Genomic DNA, 19,935 nt, shown 5'->3' with positions numbered 1-19,935 from the left:
TCTTTTCATTTAGCGAGATGGACTGCAGAATTATGTTAATAAAGTGGACATTTGTTCAAAACTCCTAAGTTTCATTCAACAGACAGATTGAATAATCTCACCTCCTCACTAATGTAAAACATCACATCAGTTGCCTAGTCATGAGTCGTAGTCTTCAGCCTATAAGAAGCTGCATGATGTTTTCTTCTTCTTAAGCTGAAGAAAATAACACATTCTTGGAGACATTAAATATTCAGCAAAAGGCCTGCATTACAAACTGAGGGCATTTGTCATGTGCAGATTCATGTCCATCTTTCATATAAAATCCCACCACTTCTAAAAAAAGTGCTTTGCTTTCAACACATTAAAATACATTAAAAGCTACCACGACAAAAACAGGATGTGCTGGCACAATTTTGATGATGTGATTTTGCTTCAGTGGATCATTCTGATTGTGACAATGTGAATAATACTCCCTTTGTCTGCCAAAAAGCAAAAGGCACCCCTGTATGCTTTCATGAATTCCCAAAGTATTTATGTTAAAATGAGCATTGTAATCCTCAAAATACATGCTCACAATTTACTGTTCAACAACAGTATATATGCTCCCATAATCCTTCTCACTGTTCACTTAAATCCCCTCTTGACTTGGCAGAGATAATAGTACATGCATTCAATGGCTTTCAGAGACACTGTAAGATTTTGAAGAATAGGGCTGATGTCACCAGAGGAGGGTTGTGATAATAACACCGCGCTGGTGCATCTGCAGCAGCTGGCCGCCGTGAATTGGATTGTGCGATTTTCATCAAGAAAGGCTTACCTTCAAGAGCTCTTTCCTCTGAAGTTGCAGGGGGATATGAAAGGGCTCATACTGTGGCAGGATGCAGATAAATAGGTCTTTATGAAACTGTGTCATTAGAGCAGCAGGGGAGGGAGTGGATAAGACACAAACAGACAAAAGAGAAAGCAAAGGATTTAAGTGACATTTATCCAGCGGATTTGGCAGAATTGTAGTGTTCTGCTCTCTAATGATGCTCTGCTGTTTGGAGAGAGTGAGTCTTTTTTTTCAGGTATAGGTTCTATATTAATACTGTGAAAGTATCAAAGTGCTCACAGCCTGTATTTAGAAACTGAGCCTTCAAATGAGCCGTCAGGACTTCTGTAACTTTATGACGTCAAAACAAAGCAGACAACCCTCTCAGCCATACCCCAAGCCCTGCCCACCTGGACCCACCATCCACCCTTGCAGGATTTACCTGAAATCTGCTATAGCCAATCAGCCAATCAGAAGAGAAACTCAGAGTTTCTCTTCTGATTGGCTGACTGTTTTCTGACAAGAGAGAAGCCTGAGAGAGGAGATATATACGCAACTACATGGAGATGGTTTTGGTATTTGAAACCTCTTCTTGTGGATATCAACACTTAAAATAAAACATTAAAAGTGTAAAATATGGGACCTTTAAGTAAACAGTTGTAAAAATGTACATGCTGTTTCTCTACATGTCATCATCATACCTGAAGCTTCTCCCTCTATGACGCTGAAAGAGGAATGTGGCAGAGATATTCTTTAACTCTGATTACATTAACTCACGTTTGTACCATTCAGCCTCTGCTTTCGTGGAGCAACTTACAGGTGCATTTTGAAAAGAAGTTATACATAATTTTCAACAGAGGTGTTGTTGAGCTCCACAGAGAAGCATTCATGTGCAGTGAAAAGCCTTAAAGTGTAGTTTTACTTCAAATAGCTGCTCCTCAGACACTGAATGAAGCTGTGAAGGTCACAGTAAACTTTTGTTTTTAGATCAATAGGCAGCTCAGCAGCAAAGGGTCACAGACCTCTGCAGAGCTCTGAGGACAGATGGCACAAAACATTTCTCTGACACTAGAAACGTTTTGTTTTTTTTTTTTGTTTTTTTGTTTTTTTGCCGTGAGAGAAGACAAGAGAAGCCCGAGGTAACATTTTGTCTTAGTCAAAGCTGCACAGCTCGATGGATGAAACAATAATCTCATGCCTGTGGGGCTCAAGACGTCATGCAGAGAACATTTTTATCAGTGGTAAACAGTAGATTTATATGTTTTTTTTGTTTTGTTTTGTTTTTCTGGTCAATGAGCCACAGTGGAAAACAAGATTACTAACCCTCACCACCTTAATTTAAAATAAAAAATCATAGCATCTTCTCCTGTTTAGCCACTTTGTGGGACTCTCACTTTGTGGGAGGCTCTCAGGTTCGATAGCTGCTTTGAATCGAGTGTCTGTGATGCAAATAGGACATGCTCTTCTTCAGCTGCTGATGATATTACTGCATGAACATCTTTTGATTTATTCAGAAGATGTATCTGTTGTTCCACACTGAGCTCAAACATGACCTGATTACTCTTTGTGTGTACTTAGTTTACACGGTAACTTTTCTCTGAACAGCAAAAATGATCCGACGTCTTGTTTGCAGAATAGTTTTCATTGTCTCACTTCTTCTTTCCTCTGCACTTGTTGTGTTATTGAAGACCCCCTCTGATGAAAATGGAGTTTTTAAACCTGTTAACATTGTCTGTATGGTGTTTTTTTCTGTAATACAAATTAATAATTTAAAGAGTGAAATAATCAGTCAGCATCATGTCCGCGCATTTCCAACTTGAAACAGCCCTGAACCAATGACAGTGTCAAGAAAACAGATTCAGACAGCTGGCCAAACTAAAATAAACCTGAAGTAAACCCTAAAGTTGTCAGTACAGAGAGCAAGAGTTTGCATTAGCACAGCCATGAACACTGTGTCAGCCACTGCCAGTTACAAGCTAACAAACAACAGAACCAATTAACTATACTAACCATTCTGATGCGTCTTCAAGTCGCTTATTTTGGTCAACAACGAAAAACTCCTGAGTCTGGAACTGGCTGAGGCTTAAACATGTAGCTCAGTCTCTCTGATGTTTCCTCCTCTGACCATTTTGATACTTTCTGCTCTTTCACCTGACAACCTAGTGCAAGCGGAAGTGGAGGGCGGTGCACAAGGCCTGATCCAGTTTAAAACATGTCTGGAGAGAAACTTTAAAGTATAGCTCAACTTTTCTTTCTTGCAGAAAGTTACAAGGTGTTGGAAGAAAAAAGGAAGAGCAAGCTGAGCAAACTATTTATTTCAGGCTACTTTTATATCCTCAAGTAAAGAAATCTGTACAAGGGATCTCCGAGGATGTGACATACACAAGGTTTAAGTAGTAAACTATAATGTAGACCTGCTGATGGAGCTCCTTTCTCTTCCTCCTTGTTATTAAGCCCCAACCATGAAGAGCCAATAAAAAGTGAAGTACACTATTCCAGCACCAACTGAATACCAATGAGGAATGAGCAGTGTTGCCCTCTGGGTATGAAACAGGTAGAGATATCTGAACTTGCCTCAGGATATGTGGCAGCTGTCGAAAAGTTAGATGCAGAGAGGAGGTGCTGATATAGAGCTGCTGGATCTGCATCTGTGCAACAGGAAAGTGTTAAATAAAAAAAAAAACACACATATGAAGCATTTATTTCCATGAATGTCGTGAATAATTACTTTAATTTTGTACTTTCTAGTGGGTTTACACTATTGATGTGTTCTGTCCCATCAGAGGATTCTTATTAGGTTTAACGTAGCCTGGTATGTGCGCATGGATACACACACAAACACACACACACACACACACACACACACACACACACACACACACACTTCTGCCAGCATGTGACAGCTCATTCAAGCCGACACAGTGCAGACCGGCAGTGTGTGAATAATTCAAAGTGATTATTAATATTTGAAACCGAACAGCTCGGCGGATGAAAGAATCATCCTTTCATCCTCCTTCCTCTGCCATCCATTAATGGGGAGAAGAAGAAGAAGAAGCAGCAGCATAGTATGAAAAGAGATGAAGAAAAAAAGAGCAGATCAAGGAAGGTGAATACAGATTATAAGTTTGTGATGAGGGCAACAGGACAACATCATCAGCAAAAAAATAATGTCATGACTCAATGTAACATCACATTCATCTGTTCCTATGTCATACTTTGTTTGAATTAAGTAAATGTAACCTACATTGAGCGACACAAACTTAAATTAGGTTTATGAGCAAGATCTATGTCGCCTTTAGATTAGATTACAATATCAAAAGTATATAAAAGTATGACGTGTATAAGAGTCCACAGCCATGCTAGCAGCTCTGTGAGGTTGTTCTAAAGCATAGCAGTGCTTTGAGCTAAATGGTAATATCAGTATGCTAACATGCTCACAATGACAATGCTAACATGTAATGCTAAGGAGGTGTAATTTTTTCCCATCTTTAGTTTAGTATAGTAATATTTGGCTGATTAGCACAAAGTCCAGCTGTGGCTGATGGGAATGTCATTAGTTTAGTATTTAGATATAAACCAAAGAAACAACTTTGAATTTTGACCTGATGATGCGCTACATGAAAAGTTAATGGGTCATTAAGTCATTTCAGTTCTGTGAATCATACGGTATTGTAATCCACAGTAGTTAGCAAGACAACATCTGGGAACGCTGAACATCTTCACAAAAGTGCATAGAAATCCATCTAATAGTTGCTGAGATATTTCAGTCTGGACTAAAGTGGTGGTTTTGACTGAGTTATCTGAATCGCTGTTTTCCATGCATTTGTTCACTTGCACTTCTGGTGGTATAGTTTACTCACGGGTATTGTTTCGATAAAAATGTGGAATGAAATAAGGAGGAAATAAACAACCTGTAGAAATACATTGTGCTCTACTCTGTGCTTTTATGCAAGAACTGACACTGCATAGGCAAAGATAGTGTTTTAGTATTCTGACTGCAGTCTGGGTGGAAAAAAATGTCACTATAGGGGCACCTATGCTCCTATGCTCCTCGGAGTGATTTAATATATAAATCATGTGAATCTAAAAACATTTTATTACGTTCGCAAATCAAAGACTGAGCTACAATTCAAGTCAGGTCTGCTTGTGTGTGTGTGTGTGTCTGTGCGTGTGTGTGTAATGTAAGTGCGTTCTCAGTAATGCCAATATTGTAACAACCATAACCATAATTTGTTTTTGCCTCTCAGTGATCCGTCTCCTGGTAGATGTGCGATTTTAATCTCCCTCCTCTGTGATAAAAAATGGAGTCACTGTTGGATGAATTGTAGAATATTGACCCTGTAGCCCTCAATTATACACCACGCACCTTCAAATTCAGCACACGTCATTATCGGCTGGAAATGTGCTTCCTGGAAGATTCAAAGGGGGTAATCCATTAATTGCATTTATTAATTAGAAGATCATGGATGCATGCAAATAAAGGTGAAAGATGAAGAGGAAAAAAGATGAACAGCAACGGAAAGAAAGAATACGCTACATGTCTGTATATCAGAGGAGTGACATGACATCGTTTTGTTATTTTCATAGCTTTGTCATATTGGAAACAGTATATCTGAACTGAGTGTTACCCTCTTTGGTTCAGTTTGTTTGGCTGGATGATGTTATCTGTCTCAGGTGGTGCCACAGCTATAGGCCTAATGGTGTAGTTTCACAGAGGGGCAGGAAATGAGGCAAAACATCGCTGATATGAATGTAAAGAGTCACATCCAGCAGCTTTTTGCTTTGAAAGGTGTCAAAAAGAAGTCTGAGCCACTGCTCATATCAAGTGTTCTTGACAGGTATGAACAACTGAAATGGGGAAACAATAGCGAGAACAGTTTAGCAAAGCTGCATTGATGTTCAGCTGGAATTAGATCAACTGAATTCAAGTCTGTAAATTTGTTGTCAGGCTGACAGGTCACCAGAAATTGCCAAACTGGCCAAAGATAACATCGATCTAGTGTTTGTGACCTGTGTGTGCAGTCAGTGATTTTCAGGTGATGGAGCAGTGTGAGCTTAAACCAAGAGCAGCCTTACTACTTCCCACTCCAGAGGAAACTCTGCAAATTGCATCAAACTTGGCTTTTATTTCTATCATTTCTTTTTTTCTACTGAAGTTGGCATGCTAACCAGCTAGCTCCGGCACAGCCTCGTCACATTCCAATACCGAGTCGCTGTATCGTTCAGTCTGCTCAGATCATAGCGCTGCTCAGAAGGTGTATTATAACCTCCTCTATTGTAAACGTAATGATGACTGAAGTGCTTGGCAGAACCGGTAAGTAAACAGCTGCTAATTCTACCGATGGCCATGTAGCGATAGAAAAACTTACGAGGAGGCTAGCAGGTAGAAAATCAGAAAATGTTATATGGGACTCTGGAGTTCATGTCCCACCATTTTGGAGAATCTTAAAATATGAACCTTGTGTCTTGCAGAAGGGGTGGGAGCTGCAATCATCTTCTGGTATTAGCCTGCAGATTGAATTTTGTTCAGAGGATTAGACCAGCCTAAGTGTTTACTAAAGAAGACAGAAGTAGTCAAAAGAGAATTAGCGATAGCGAGCAGAGGAATTAGCCGGCACAAGGGAGAATGAGAGAGGCATGAAGCAGTAAACCCTCTTTGATGTAATGGTTGAATATTTCATGCTTATTTTGGTGATTGTGGAATTCCTTAAGTGCAGACCGACAGTAGTGAATGCTAACAACACAGAGTCTAAAGAGATCAGTGTGTTTCTGCTGCGTTTCAGGAATGGAAGTAAGATGCACTAACGGGTTGGAAATATCAGGACCGTGTGCCGAGCTTCCAGTTTGATCCAGAGAAAAGCTTTGATCCAGTGTTTAACTCACTGCTGAGGATGAGTTTGTGAATTAACTGAGGAGTTGGTTGACAAAGAAATTAACAAATTAAATTAGATTTGATTAAAACTGTCTTAATTTGTGATCAGGTCACTTTTTTAATGTTGTTGAGTTAAAGATTTATGTCCAAAGTTGTTTTTTTTCTTAACTTTTTAACTTTTTTTCCATTTCTTCTTTGACCAGTTTATAAGAACGATGAGACTGTTACTTTACTGTTTCCTGCCACAAAGATCTTGACACAGTACATGGATCTCTGCCTCTGTATTTTTACTCTTCTTTGTGATGCGACTTGTCTGTAGATACGCCTTCATTATGTTGTGCATGAACGAGTCATTTGCCTTCCTTTATATTTGAACGCTTCCTGTGATTTTTCAGCATTCATGTACAACAAACAAGATGTTCCTGTATCATCAAAGTAACTACAGTGACACAATCTCCTCGCCTGCTGTCGCAGCCTTAGATTTGCCTGAAAGTTTCCCTCACTGTACGTTACTGACTGGAGCTTCTCTTTGCTCGGGGCTCGCCTCTCTGTCCTTTCTTTTCTCATGTTGCCCTCTTTATTTCTCTCCGTCTCTTCTCTCTGCTGCTGCCAGGAGCCTTGAACTCATAATTATAATGCAATTATGCTTTCACTGAATGACAGAGAGGGAGTGGGAGAGGCATGGAGAAAGAAAATGAGAACAGGGAACAGGGATGAATATCTGGAGATGTTCTGAATTCAGATAAAGAGCAAGAGAGAGGATGTTTTTTCGCCAGAGAGACAGACAGCCAGGAGACAAGAGAGACCCAGAGAGATGTATGGAGGGAAGACAAGATGTTCTGGAGGAGAAAAAGAAAGACAGCAAAAGAAGGTCTGGGTGGATCGACTCTGGTCCCCGATGTAAAGAGGGCCGGATAGCTGAACAGCCATGAAATATTCTCTCTGAAGGCTCTCAGGCTCTCTCTTCAGTATGTAGAGAGAGGGAGGGAGGGATGTAAAGAAGCTGAGGTACAAGTGAGGTTGGGATGGAGGGGGTGAAGAGGGAGGGGGAGAGCGAGAGCTCAGGTGAATGATGGGGCGAAGGGACAAGAGAAAGTAAACATAAAGGCAGAAAATAGGTGATCAAGAGATGGGCAGTGAAGAGTGACGACAGAATGGATCAGACGGCCTCAGGGCCAGAGCCTCCGTTTGAAGTAACCGTTAACATTTCTTGAATACAGATACACATAAACAACCACAAAGAGACAAAAAACAACCACAAACAGATGCAGGATCACACAAAAGCAGCCTCCAAGAGACTCAAAACAACTAGTAGTAGTTGTAAGCACCCACAAAATGACAATATGGGACCTTTAAAATCATGAAAAGCATTTTTGCAACAGTTCTTGAGTCCTATGTCTCTGTGTTTTGGTTATTAAGAGTGTAGATTTGATTCCAGGCATAAAGAGCTCTAAAAGTCTTGAAAACATCTCAAATTCAGTGGCTTCCTGAAACCTGCAGATATGATGCAGACTGAGGCAGGAAGGATGAGAGAAGCGGTGTGGAGATAGATAACAAGTGAAGAGGAGGGAAGATACAGATACAAACTGAAAGTCAGAGGAAGGTAATGAGAGGGATGAAAGACTGAAAGACACAGATGCTGAGATGCAAGGGAATAAATGAGTGAGAGACCTAAAAAATGGAGAAGGGTGTTGAGTACAGTGAACGTCTTCTAAAATGGGAAGATGGGGGAAAAAAGAGGACATGAAGAGGAAAAGGGAGGCAGAGGAGGAGATGGAGAGAAAGGGGAAAAAGAAGGAAGGGGATGTGTTGAGGAGAAGAGGGGAGAGTGCAAAAGAGCTTGAGGCCAAACTGAATGAAGGGGGTGGAGGGATGGGGGGGGGGCATTTGACTGCAGTGCGTTTTTGTAAAGTTTTATTGAGGGCATCTGAAGCAGAAAAGCCTTCAGTTTGTTCCCAGGCCAAAGAGGCACAGAAGTACATTGGACACGCCCACACACATTCAGATAATTAGTGGCTAATTAATGTCTTCATGAACTTTTTTTTTTATTATTATTTTATCATTACTTTTAAGATTCCTATTAATTTTTGTGTTGATATTTATTTGCTATATATCAAACAGAGTCAGAAGACAGAAAGTAAACACATATTTATTTGTGATGATTGTGTATGTCCCAAAAACAATAAAGCATAAAACGTCGACCAAAAAATGTTGAAAAATAAATCGATAAATTAAAAAATGCTTATCCATACAGGGTCTGGGGGGCTGGAGTCAATCCCAGCTGACATTGGGCGAGGGATGCCAGTCTGACCATGAGAGACAGGCAAGATGAAATAAAAATAAGAAGAATGCCTCAGGCAAACCAGACTCTGGACCATCAGACCTGGGGTGTTCCCTAAAGATTAACGGATAACTGAGAACCAAACCCCGACAGGAAACAGGAAACTAAACAAAGCAGAAAACCACAAGGTCAGATCAGGCTGACGAGCCTGTTCCTGACTTCGTCACCGTAGGGGAGAGGACAGATCAGGACAGAAGCCACAGAGGCCCAGCAGAGGGGGCACATAACATCCAACCTCAGGACAAGCTTTTACAGCAGTTACACTGTAGCTCAACCACTGATAAGGCTCTAAGGAAATCTAATTCATAATAATGTTTTTTTTTTTTTTTTTAATTATTATTCCAAATGTTTAGCATTCAGATGAGCAATAAATGTTGTTGCCTTTAACAGAATGGATAATGTTTTACAAATCTGACTATAGCTCACATCATGTTACTTCTGTTTCATCAAACTACAGGCTTAATGCTGGAATATTATAAAACATACAGTTCAAACTTGGCAACAAAAGTTTAAAGTCACCACAGGCTGTACTCTTTATTAACCTCAAAGGCTAACCCAGATGTTAGCATTGCCCTGGTTCCCTCAACAAAAACCCAATGGGACTTCTACTTGGGCTTTTGGGTTACTGCAGAAAATAAACTCAAACAACAGTTTATGATACTGACATTTACTGACTTTTATGTCGTAGAATAAAACGTGAAAATGTCTTGAGCTTTTGTTAAGCACAGACCTTATTTCAGCCATTTAACCAAAAACCCATTCAAAAAACCCAGAGTCTAAAGAACCAGGGGACCAGAAGAGCTAAAATGCGAACTAATTAATAGGTTTTAGGACTCATTCCTGCGACACTCAATTAGCATTGCCAGGTTTTGGGGTCTGGTTCCCACAGTCACCACCGGTGTTAACAGTGTCCTCACTCCTGCTGCTGCCAGGTGCTTTGGATAAAAGCCTCCACACCAAATCTCATTACAACCAGGAGTTTGAGCCGCAGCTCCTCATAAAAACACTCTGTGCATCCTAATGGTTTGATGCACCTGCAGCCACACACAGTGTCTTTCACTGGATTAAACCCTGAATTGGCTGCAGAAGCTTGATTAAGGTGTTAAAGGTGTGTGTGTGACCTACAGTAAAATGAGCTTCCTGTCTTCACTGAACTTGTGTCTCTCTCTGCTTCGTGTCTCCTCAGATACACCAAAATGAAAACGGCCACTAACATCTACATCTTTAACCTGGCTCTGGCTGACTCTTTGTTCCTGGCTACTTTACCCTTCCAGGTAGGAATTTATCAACCAGCTACACATTAAGACCGGAATCCTTTTTTTTTTTTTTGCCCAGACTGACCAGCCAGGAAGAATGACAGCATCAGGCAGAGTGCGTTTTGCTTTTGCAGGTTGCAAAATGCACTCTGTCTTTTTCATTAAAGCCGTATTTTAAAAAACAGCATTGTGGTGTTTTGTTTTTTTTGTTTTTCTTTTTTTTGCCAGGTAACCACTGAATCACCTGTCTTTAGCCTGACCATGATTTTCTTGTGGGTCACACACAGATGTAGTTTTTATCATGTGCATCCTGGAATAACTATTTCTATGATATATTGTGGAAATAGTTTCGCTCTGCGCTACATCACTGATTCAAATCTCACATACTAACATAAGGTATAATTTGGTTTCTCTATGATTTATATTAAAACATTCATATATGAGTGATTTATTGCTTTGTACCTTATCATGCAGCACCAGTGTCCAGTATATCATCTCGTAATATATATATATTTTTTTCTAAATTTAAGATACAGTGACTTTTCACTACTGCTTTTAAATCTTCACAAATCTATGAATTTACGCATAAAACAACTTATTTAAAGTGATAGTTCAGGTTATTTGACTTGGGGTTGTGTGCCTGCAGTATACTCGGATCAGCGAGCTGCCAGTTTAGAGAAGCAGTAGGAGCACCAGCACAGAAGCTGAGCGATCTGCTGCTGTGGACGGGGACGGCAAAAAAAACCAAAAAGCAAACATATTTTAGCCACTTAAAAAATGCCCACAGAAAAAACAGCATTATAAGATCAGAAATTACAGTTTTTTAAGCACTGAACTACTGTATTCCTGTCCTGAAGTGCATCTGCACTTAGCTCTTTCTGAATCAAACAGGTGTGGATTCCATTGTCCAGCACTTTGAGTGATTGATAAGACTAGAAAAGTATATATATATATATATATATATATATATATAAGAACATTCCATTTGGTCCAGTGCTTCACAATCTTTAGTTCAGCAGGAAAGGCCTATTTGACAGCAAGATGCAGCGGTGAACATGTTCAAAATAAAGCTAACACTTTTTTTGGGAGCATGCTGATCTGGATACACTGCTGGGTAAGACTCTGACTATAGAAAAGAAGCCTACCTCACACAACCCCACATCACATGTGCTGTTTACTTAGAAATGATCAGTTCTGTGCAGAGAAAGTGATCAGGTTTTACTCTCAGTATTATCTGGACAGTCACTGGTTGGTTGTGAGGTGTTATGGTTCTGTGCTCCACTGCACTAATGTGTTTCCACTTCAGTGGATAATTAACTGTCCAGAGTCATATTTCAGCAGCAATGGAGCTCTCTGTTCTGCCTCCAGCTGCATTTCTGTGTTCATTCTTTGATTTCTGAAATGTTTCCAGGGCACTGACGTGTTCCTGGGCTTCTGGCCATTCGGGAACGCTCTGTGCAAGGCGGTGGTGTCGATCGACTACTACAACATGTTCACCAGCACCTTCACCCTGACAGTGATGAGTATGGACAGGTACGTGGCCGTCTGCCACCCTGTCAAAGCCCTGGACATGAGGACACCTCACAAGGCCAAGGTAAAAGCATTTCATTTCAAAGTGAGATATTCAACCTTTTCAAAACCTTCACACCTCCATTATTCTCCGGGAAACGAGCGCTGACATCAGATCAGCTGTCAACACTCACTTCAGCTCTCTTCAGACATTATTGTCATGAGTTCAGTCAGGCTATGAACCATTCAAACTGACTTTCTGTGTGTTTTTGTCATGTGGGGAAGCTGAAAAAAAAAGAAACAGCAACGTTATTCCTTTATTCCACAACATTGCAGAACTGTGTACAAGCTGTGACGATCTGTGCGCTACATCTTTGGAGAAATAACAGTGGTTAAAACGTAAAGTCAGACATGATGATGAGACTAGCCTCCTGTTTCTTTTGACTTTAACTTATTTATAGTCTTTTTACAGGTGTTGGGGAATGCTGCTGCATATGTGAAAAATCTCTATAAAATCTTTGTGGAAAGAGGAGAAACTACAAATTGATTGTAATGATTATTATATTATAATTATCTGAGTGTTGACTCACTGAATGTAGGTGTCATGCCAACAGTCATTCTAGATTTAGATGTGGGTGTACGAAATGACGATCTGTTTAAGTTATTGGAAAGAATGTTGCTGTATGTTAATATGTTTTTTTGCCTTCATGTTATCATGTCATCAGGTGGTCAACATCTGTGTGTGGGTGTTGGCTTCGGCGTTTGGTGTTCCAGCCATGGTCATGGGAAACGTTGAGGAAGAACAAGAGCATAACAGTAAGTTATTAACACCCGCACACTTTACATATATATATATATATACCTGAGCACATAAAGCAAGTATACATGCACTGACACACATGCATGCACCTTACAGCATATACAGCAGCTTCAGAAATTATTCAGGCTCCTTCATTTTTAACGCACTTCATTGTAATGTGGATTTGATTTTTAAACAGATCAAATTGCACAATTATTTCCCCCAAAAATCTACACTCAATGACCCACAAGCACAAAGTGAACACATGTTTTTCCCTCATTCATTTAAAATTTAAAAACTGAAATCTCTCATTTATGAAGGTATCCAGAGCCTTTGCTGTGGCTCCAAACTGTGGTCAGGTGCTTCCTGTTTGCTGTAATTATCTGTGAGCTGTCTTTAGAACTTGACTGGAGTCCACCTGTGGCAGATTGACGTGATTGGACGTAGTTGAGAAAGGGACACGCCTCTGTATAGAAGGTCCTGCAATTCACACAGCAGGCCAGGACTGAAACCAAACCATGAGGGAACTCTGCACAGTCTCACCATATATACTGTAGCATCACATAAGACTACAATATTGTGAATTTAATGTGTTAATAATATGCAGAACAATATTCAGTTGTGTAACACACAACACATCTTTCACAGATATATTTTCTTAATATCTGCTGCTGTAAAAGGTGGGTGTGGGGGAAAAAATAGGTTCAAGTTGTATTTTAAGAGATCGCCTCAGGAAGTGTGATGTGAGTGAACCCGTTTACAAATGTCATTGCTGTCCCAGTTTTTATAGCTTTCACTGCACAGCATCTGACTAATGGGCTCAGCGCACGCTGTCGTGGAACGCTCCTGCATCACGAAATGAAGCTGCACACAGCAGGTGCACATTTATATGGACCAGAATAGAAAGATTCCTAAGGTTTGATTTCGTTCGTCAAATGCAAACCAATCAGCAGAGGTGATGTTAATGGACCCGTGAGACAACAGCTTGAGTCACTAGCTGTTAAGTTTTGATTATTAAAAGCTAAATGAGTTTGTATGGGTCCAAATTTGTGTAATGTGAGGTTTTGCACAAGGTCCATGCAGCTTTATTGAATAATGACAGTTGAGCCGACTGAATATTTTCACCCCACACATCATGTGCGAATTACTAACACTCATCATTTCCATCATAAATATGCATGGTAGAAATTAACTGAGGAAAATACAAATGAATTCAATACAGCGGGATTTAATCAGCAGAAAGACATAATTATGGCAACTCAGTTGCAGAGGAATTATCATGCAAGTAATTCAGAACCACAATCAATTAAACAGGGAGTTTTCAAGGCATTCATTTTACAATGAGCATGAAAAATGAAGAACAAGGAAACTGACATTTCCACCCACACATCAAACACCTCAGCATGCTGGTGCTGCACAAAAAGGATCCACAGGTTCTTCTTCATTCACTGATATAGTGTTGCTGCTGTCGACCACTCACCTGCTAAATCACAACCCTGTCAGTTTAAGTCCTGTTTCATCAAGAAAGACCAGGGCTGTCGTCCAATTCTTTTTTGCTCAGGAATGTTCCTAACTGAATGAAATGAGCCAGAAGTATGTAAGTGGCAGCCATGATTAGAGCTGGTCAAATTCTCTAATAAGGAAAAGAGCTTCAGTGCTTCCTGTCTTATCTCCTTTAGCATAGGAAACACTGGACCTTCCTTTATGAAAGGAAAGGAGAAAATGCCATTTCTCAATTCCTTGCTGCGCTAACAATTAAAACAACTCACGACTGTAGTTTTACTACAGCAGACTTGATTCAAAGTCTGCCCTGCTGCTGAGTCCAACCCTCATTTCACTGCTTTGTCTAGTCCACATTGTGACAAATAGAAAACTTTGAACTGCTGTTTAGTGGCAGGTATGAGTATATCTCTCATACCTGAAACATAACTACAATAATACAATTATGTATTCATCTCTGCAATAATATTGTATATCGCAATACATGGGCAGGACTGTAATTTATAAAATCTTGGATCTTGAATCTCGCCCAGGCCTATTGAGGAGATTTTTGACATCAGAGAGGTTCATAAAAATTATTTTTCCCTTCACGGCGTGGGAGGAAGTCGTTTTCATAAAGTCATAATAATAATCAGAAAGCATTCCCGCATCATACTTTCAGCTCTCATTAATTAAAATATGAAATAAAAATGAGCAAAGAGGAATTAAATGAGACTCCCAACTTAATGTCTTGTAATTTTATGCTTGTGCACTGTCAGGCATTATGAAACAGGCTGCAGAATTCTCTATCTAATAAATGAGAAAATCAATGAGAAGATTTATGAGGGGATTTACAGAGAGAGGAAAGGGCAAGTGCCCTGCACATTTATGATGGGCATTAATTAAGGCCTCACTGGCAAAATCCCCTTTAAACCCATCACTGCTGCAGCCTGAGAGAGAGCTGGTGATTTTCTGCTCTTCCTCTAGAAAACACTATTCTTCCTTATCTTTACTGACTGCTCCCTGTACACTGAGACTCTTGTCATGTTCGAATAAAGCCAAAATCAACATTTATGCAACATATGTTTGAATGACAAAAGAGCCCTAACTTTAACAGAGCAGTGTCATGGACTTCTTCTAAAGGGCCACAGCTAGATTTGAACTTGTGGAAATGTGGTGCAATCATCTGCAAAAGTGCGTAACTCGAAAAGTCTCTCTCTCTCTCTCTCTCTCTCTCTCTCTCTCTGATACCTGATACCTGATAACGCCTGATGGATAACAGCAGCTTCATTCTCACTTTGAAATAGGCTCATTTCATTCCTCTTCTTATAGCTGCTTATCAGTTTCAGTTGAGTGGATCTAGCTGAGTCCTTTGTCTTTATACACTGCGAAAGTGTGTGTTTGCTGCTGCCATAAATCATCTCGCTCAGGCATTCATATATTTTACTTTATGGCACACACACACACACACGGACAGAATTACAGTCTAATATTAATGAGAAAGTCTTGCAGGGGAACACATTCTACTCTACACACATTAAGCTGTGTGTGTGTGTGTGTGTGTGTGTGTGTGTGTATTTCAAAGCGGGGCATTTGCCTTATATGGTTGTGTGAGAGTGATGATGAGCGTGTGTGTGTGTGTGTGTGTGTGTGTGTGTGTGTGTGTGTGTGTGTGTGTGTGATCTGATTGTGCTGGCAGCCCTGGATATCATGACAAACTTACAGCTCACAGATGGCAGCTCTTCGTCTAAAAAGGCCAAAAACACTGAAAGAATTCTGCTCAGTTTCTACAGGAACAGGTGCCCAAAGGATTTCATATGACCTTAAAGGGGCAATGCATGAGGTTTATACCAAAGAACAAAATCACTATAATTTGTCACATGTAGGTAAACAGGGTTGTTCATCAATACTAGTTGCTCAACCTTCCTTCAGCAGCTGCTGAGATTGCTGGCTCATAAAATTAAATTTCTGACCTTTAGTCTGTTTAGAAACAAAAAATCCTGCCCACTGCCACTGTAACTCACTGCCTGGTTAGCTAGCTTACTCATCTGTGTTATGACATAGTGACTCTACTGTTTATGACATGTTTAGCTGAAGTTAGAAAGGATAGGGTGTAATTTGTGATTTTGGTTTATTGGTGATAAGATGGATCTTCCAACCCCTCAATTCATCTTATGACCTGCTGTAGACCTCTAGGTTTGGGCCTACTTATGTAAGCCAACAAAATTCAAAACCTATTCGTGGTTCTTATGGGTTGAACCATTTTGATTGTAATGACTACACAACTTTTACTTTTTAATATCAATCCTGTCTCTGAGAAACACAGTCCTTCTCTCTTTAGGTTCATTAATATTTCATTATCATTTAACCTGAAATATGAAGCAGGTCAGTGCTGAAGTGAAGCATCCTCAGCCATCCTCCAATGGATACATTAAGATTATAGATGATCTTCTGTAAAATATAGTTTCATTCACTGAATCTTTAAATGATCAAAAGTATATGAGGTTCAATTTATAAAGAATACTGATACACCTTGTAACAGGCTGGAAAGAAAATCTGAAACTGTATTATAGGATACTTTGATCCCACATTACAGACATTTGTTTTTAGTGTATTAAACCAAACTTTTGTTGAACAAATCTTTTGCTTGAACTGTTTAACTAAGGGTCACAGGCTAGAACATCATTCCCCAAATATTAAAGCAGAAGAGTTTCATTTCATTTCCGAATTTCATCATGAATGCCAACCTTGGAAATCCATCTGACTGGTTGTCTCTTCCTCTTACTGTCTGGTTTTCACTGTCTCTCAGTATTAGTCTGCCTCTTTCTGCCTTGTTTTTTTTTCACACATACCTCCACCCCAAAGTCTATCTTTCTTTTTTTATTATATACAATATAATTCAAAAAGTACTGAACCAATGTGCACCAAACTTGGTGGAGGGATGGGACATGGACTGGGGAAGAACCCATTAAATTTTGGTGAAAATCCAGACCATTTATTATGAATTAGATTACACAATGGAGCAGCTTGTCTACTTCGACCCAGAGCTCATAACACCAAGATACTTACACTGCTTCACTTGGGGCACCGACTCCTAGAGCATGCTGATCTATTGAAGCCAACAGAACCACATCATCTGCAAAGAGGAGACACACAATTGACAACTGACATTCCAAAACCTTCCAAAACCCAAAAATTTGATTAATTTAGTTTTTTGTGAAATAATTTGTTTTTTTGTTGTTGCAGTATAATTTTCATCCTCTGCTGCCGCTCTTATGTGTTTCCTTTTGCTCTATGGACAAAAACCTCCCCAGCTTCTTTTTAGTTTTGATGGAGCTCTGTCTAATTTCTCACACCAGTACCACCAAATACAATTTCTCTGTGCTTTAGCCTCGGTTGCATGAGAACATTACATCACAGAGTTCAGGTCTTTTCTTTCACCCACAGACCTGATGAAAGCCATTGTGCTTGTGCTAGTCCTCCAGGTGTTACCACTGCAGCTGGCTTCCTTCCACAGTCAGAAATACATTTTCTTAAAGCAACCAGTGCATATAGCTGCTGCCAGACTGCCAACACTTTCCAAGAGGAGACAATCCCGTTATTCCAATCCTTTCTGCCCATCACTGGGTTCCTGTCAATTTTAGATCTGACCTTGGTTCTGGTTTTGAAGGCATGGTCAGGTTCTTGCTAATACATGTGAACTGATTTCCCCCTCTGAGTCTCAGCGAGGCCTGAGAACCTCTGACAGCTCTTCTTGCTTTTCCCAGATCTGTCAGTACCTGTTACTAAATCTATTTACTTATTTAGACTTACATATACTCCCTGTTATTGTGTTATCTTTTGTTGTATATGAACATATCATGCGGTGATGTCATTTTGAGAAATACTGCATATAAAAAAGTCAGTGCTGAATCGATTACACTTTTGATATCTATGTTAATACTAAACAGAAAGAAAATCATTAACAGAAACAGTCAGTGATTTTCCAGACACATGCCCACACATAGCACAGTTATTATCAGGGCTATTTTGCAGTTAAATCGAGTAATGTGTTGTAGCTAGTAAGGGAACAGGAGGCCAAGTAGTTAGATATTGATCCACTCTCAGCCTGCAGCTATGGCCTAATCTTATAATCATTTTTATTAGTCTACTCTACAGCTGAGCTACATCTGCACTAGAACTCATCTCTGCTCTCATGTGTCTGCTTTTTCTGTTTATCTACTGCCTGCCCATTTATTCCTTCTTCTTTGTCTCTTTTTCTGTTTTTCAGTAGCTTTCTCTTCAACTTCTTCTGCCTGTTTTCTCCTCTCCCTTTATCTCATTCATCTGTCCTTCTTTCTTTTCATTCCTTTCCTCTTAATTTAGCTTACATTTTATTCTAACCATGTGTTCTCATTCCCTTTATTTTACTACTTCAATATCACCCTCACCTCATTCATTCACTTCAATTCAATGGTCATTTAATTATTTAATTTCTTTAATGTTCTTTTCATTCACAGTCTCTTAATTCAAATTCCATTTATTCTCATTTACGTCTTGATTTATTTCATTCACATCTCATTCCTTTGAATATTCGTTCCACGAACTAAAGTGTTACAGTCCTTATCGTCCTCAGAAATGTAATGGAATACGCATATACAGTAGCATAAAATGGAAATGCTGTAGTAGTACCTCTGAATTGTATTTATTTAAGAAAGCAAATGTGTTTACTTTCCACCACTGCTAATACTAGCCATCAGCACACATGGATTTTAACATTGTTCAATTACACTTAAGTTAAAGTTAAATTAAAGTTAAATAAACTCTATATTGATGTAAACATGTATCTCTAGAGGAAATCCTCCACGGTCTCACTACTACTGACTGAGCACCAGTGTTTGCTAAAATTTTTGGAAATGAAAGGGCACACTAACAGCAAGCTAACATTAGTTAGCTAAACTGTAACTTAAGGCTAAAGTTAGACACAGCTAAGATAAGATAAGATAAGATTGCCTTTATTAGTCCCACAGTGGGGAAATTCACAGTGTTACAGCAGCAAAGTGGCAGCGCAGACAACAGGAAATCTGCAAGAAACTGCAATAACAAATATTTAGGAAGAGAAATAATAACAATATAATAATATACAAAATATATAGATACAACAAAATTACATATTTACAACAACAGTAGCAGCGTTTGTGGGATATTGCACAGATGCGTGCGGTTGTGACAGTGGTGAGTAAGTTGTCCTTTTCTGGTGTGTGTGGTTACCGAGCACAGTGTTTGTTGTAAAGTCTGACAGCAGCTGGAAGGAAAGACTTGTGGTATCTCTCCTTCACACACCGTGTGTGCAGCAGCCTGTCACTGAAGGAGCTGCTCAGTGCTGTCAGAGCGTCCTGCATGGGGTGGGAGGTGTTCTCCAACAGGGATGATAATATTAGCCTTAAGTTACACTTTAGTTAACTAACACCAGAAACTAGCCAACATTTGCATTCATAACATAACATTAGGGAAACTCTAAAAGTAAGAAAGTGTACTAACAAGCTAGATAGTTAGCTGCTTCTAACATTTACCTACAGTGTGTTATTTAGCTTGAGCGACTTGAGGTCACAAACCACTGATGGAGTGAGGCAGGCAGAATAGACGTTTATGTCAAGGTTTATGGTATATTCCATTGTAATTGAAAAAATAATTGTAATGTAATTGAAATTACATTGAAATTGTATTGTATTCTTCCAGACATTAATATGGGGAATATATGTATGTGTGTGTGTGTGTGTGTGTGTGTGTGTGTGTGTGTGTGTGTGTGTGTGTGTGTATGTATGTATGTATGTGTATGTGTGTATATATATATATATATATATATATATATATATATATATATATATATATATATATATATTTCAA

At 39.4% G+C, this 19,935-nt stretch overlaps 1 protein-coding gene across 1 annotated transcript in view; it reads left to right on the top strand.

Moving 5' to 3' along the window:
* Positions 1-19,935, top strand: part of oprl1 (opiate receptor-like 1) — a 79,290-nt gene that overhangs the window by 45,791 nt on the left and 13,564 nt on the right. The window contains exons 3-5 of the mRNA XM_071477491.1: positions 10,193-10,280; positions 11,674-11,856; positions 12,497-12,587. Of these exons, the coding sequence (XP_071333592.1) occupies positions 10,193-10,280; positions 11,674-11,856; positions 12,497-12,587 (362 nt within the window). The remainder of the gene's footprint in view (positions 1-10,192; positions 10,281-11,673; positions 11,857-12,496; positions 12,588-19,935) is intronic.

This window comes from Trachinotus anak, unplaced genomic scaffold (genome assembly GCF_046630095.1).
Source record: "Trachinotus anak isolate AG129_WGS33_773 ecotype Australia unplaced genomic scaffold, CSIRO_AGI_Tana_v1 ptg000004l, whole genome shotgun sequence".
Classification (NCBI taxonomy): domain Eukaryota; kingdom Metazoa; phylum Chordata; class Actinopteri; order Carangiformes; family Carangidae; genus Trachinotus; species Trachinotus anak.
Note: the sequence above shows the minus strand (reverse complement) of the source record. Positions and strands in the feature narration are given on the sequence as shown.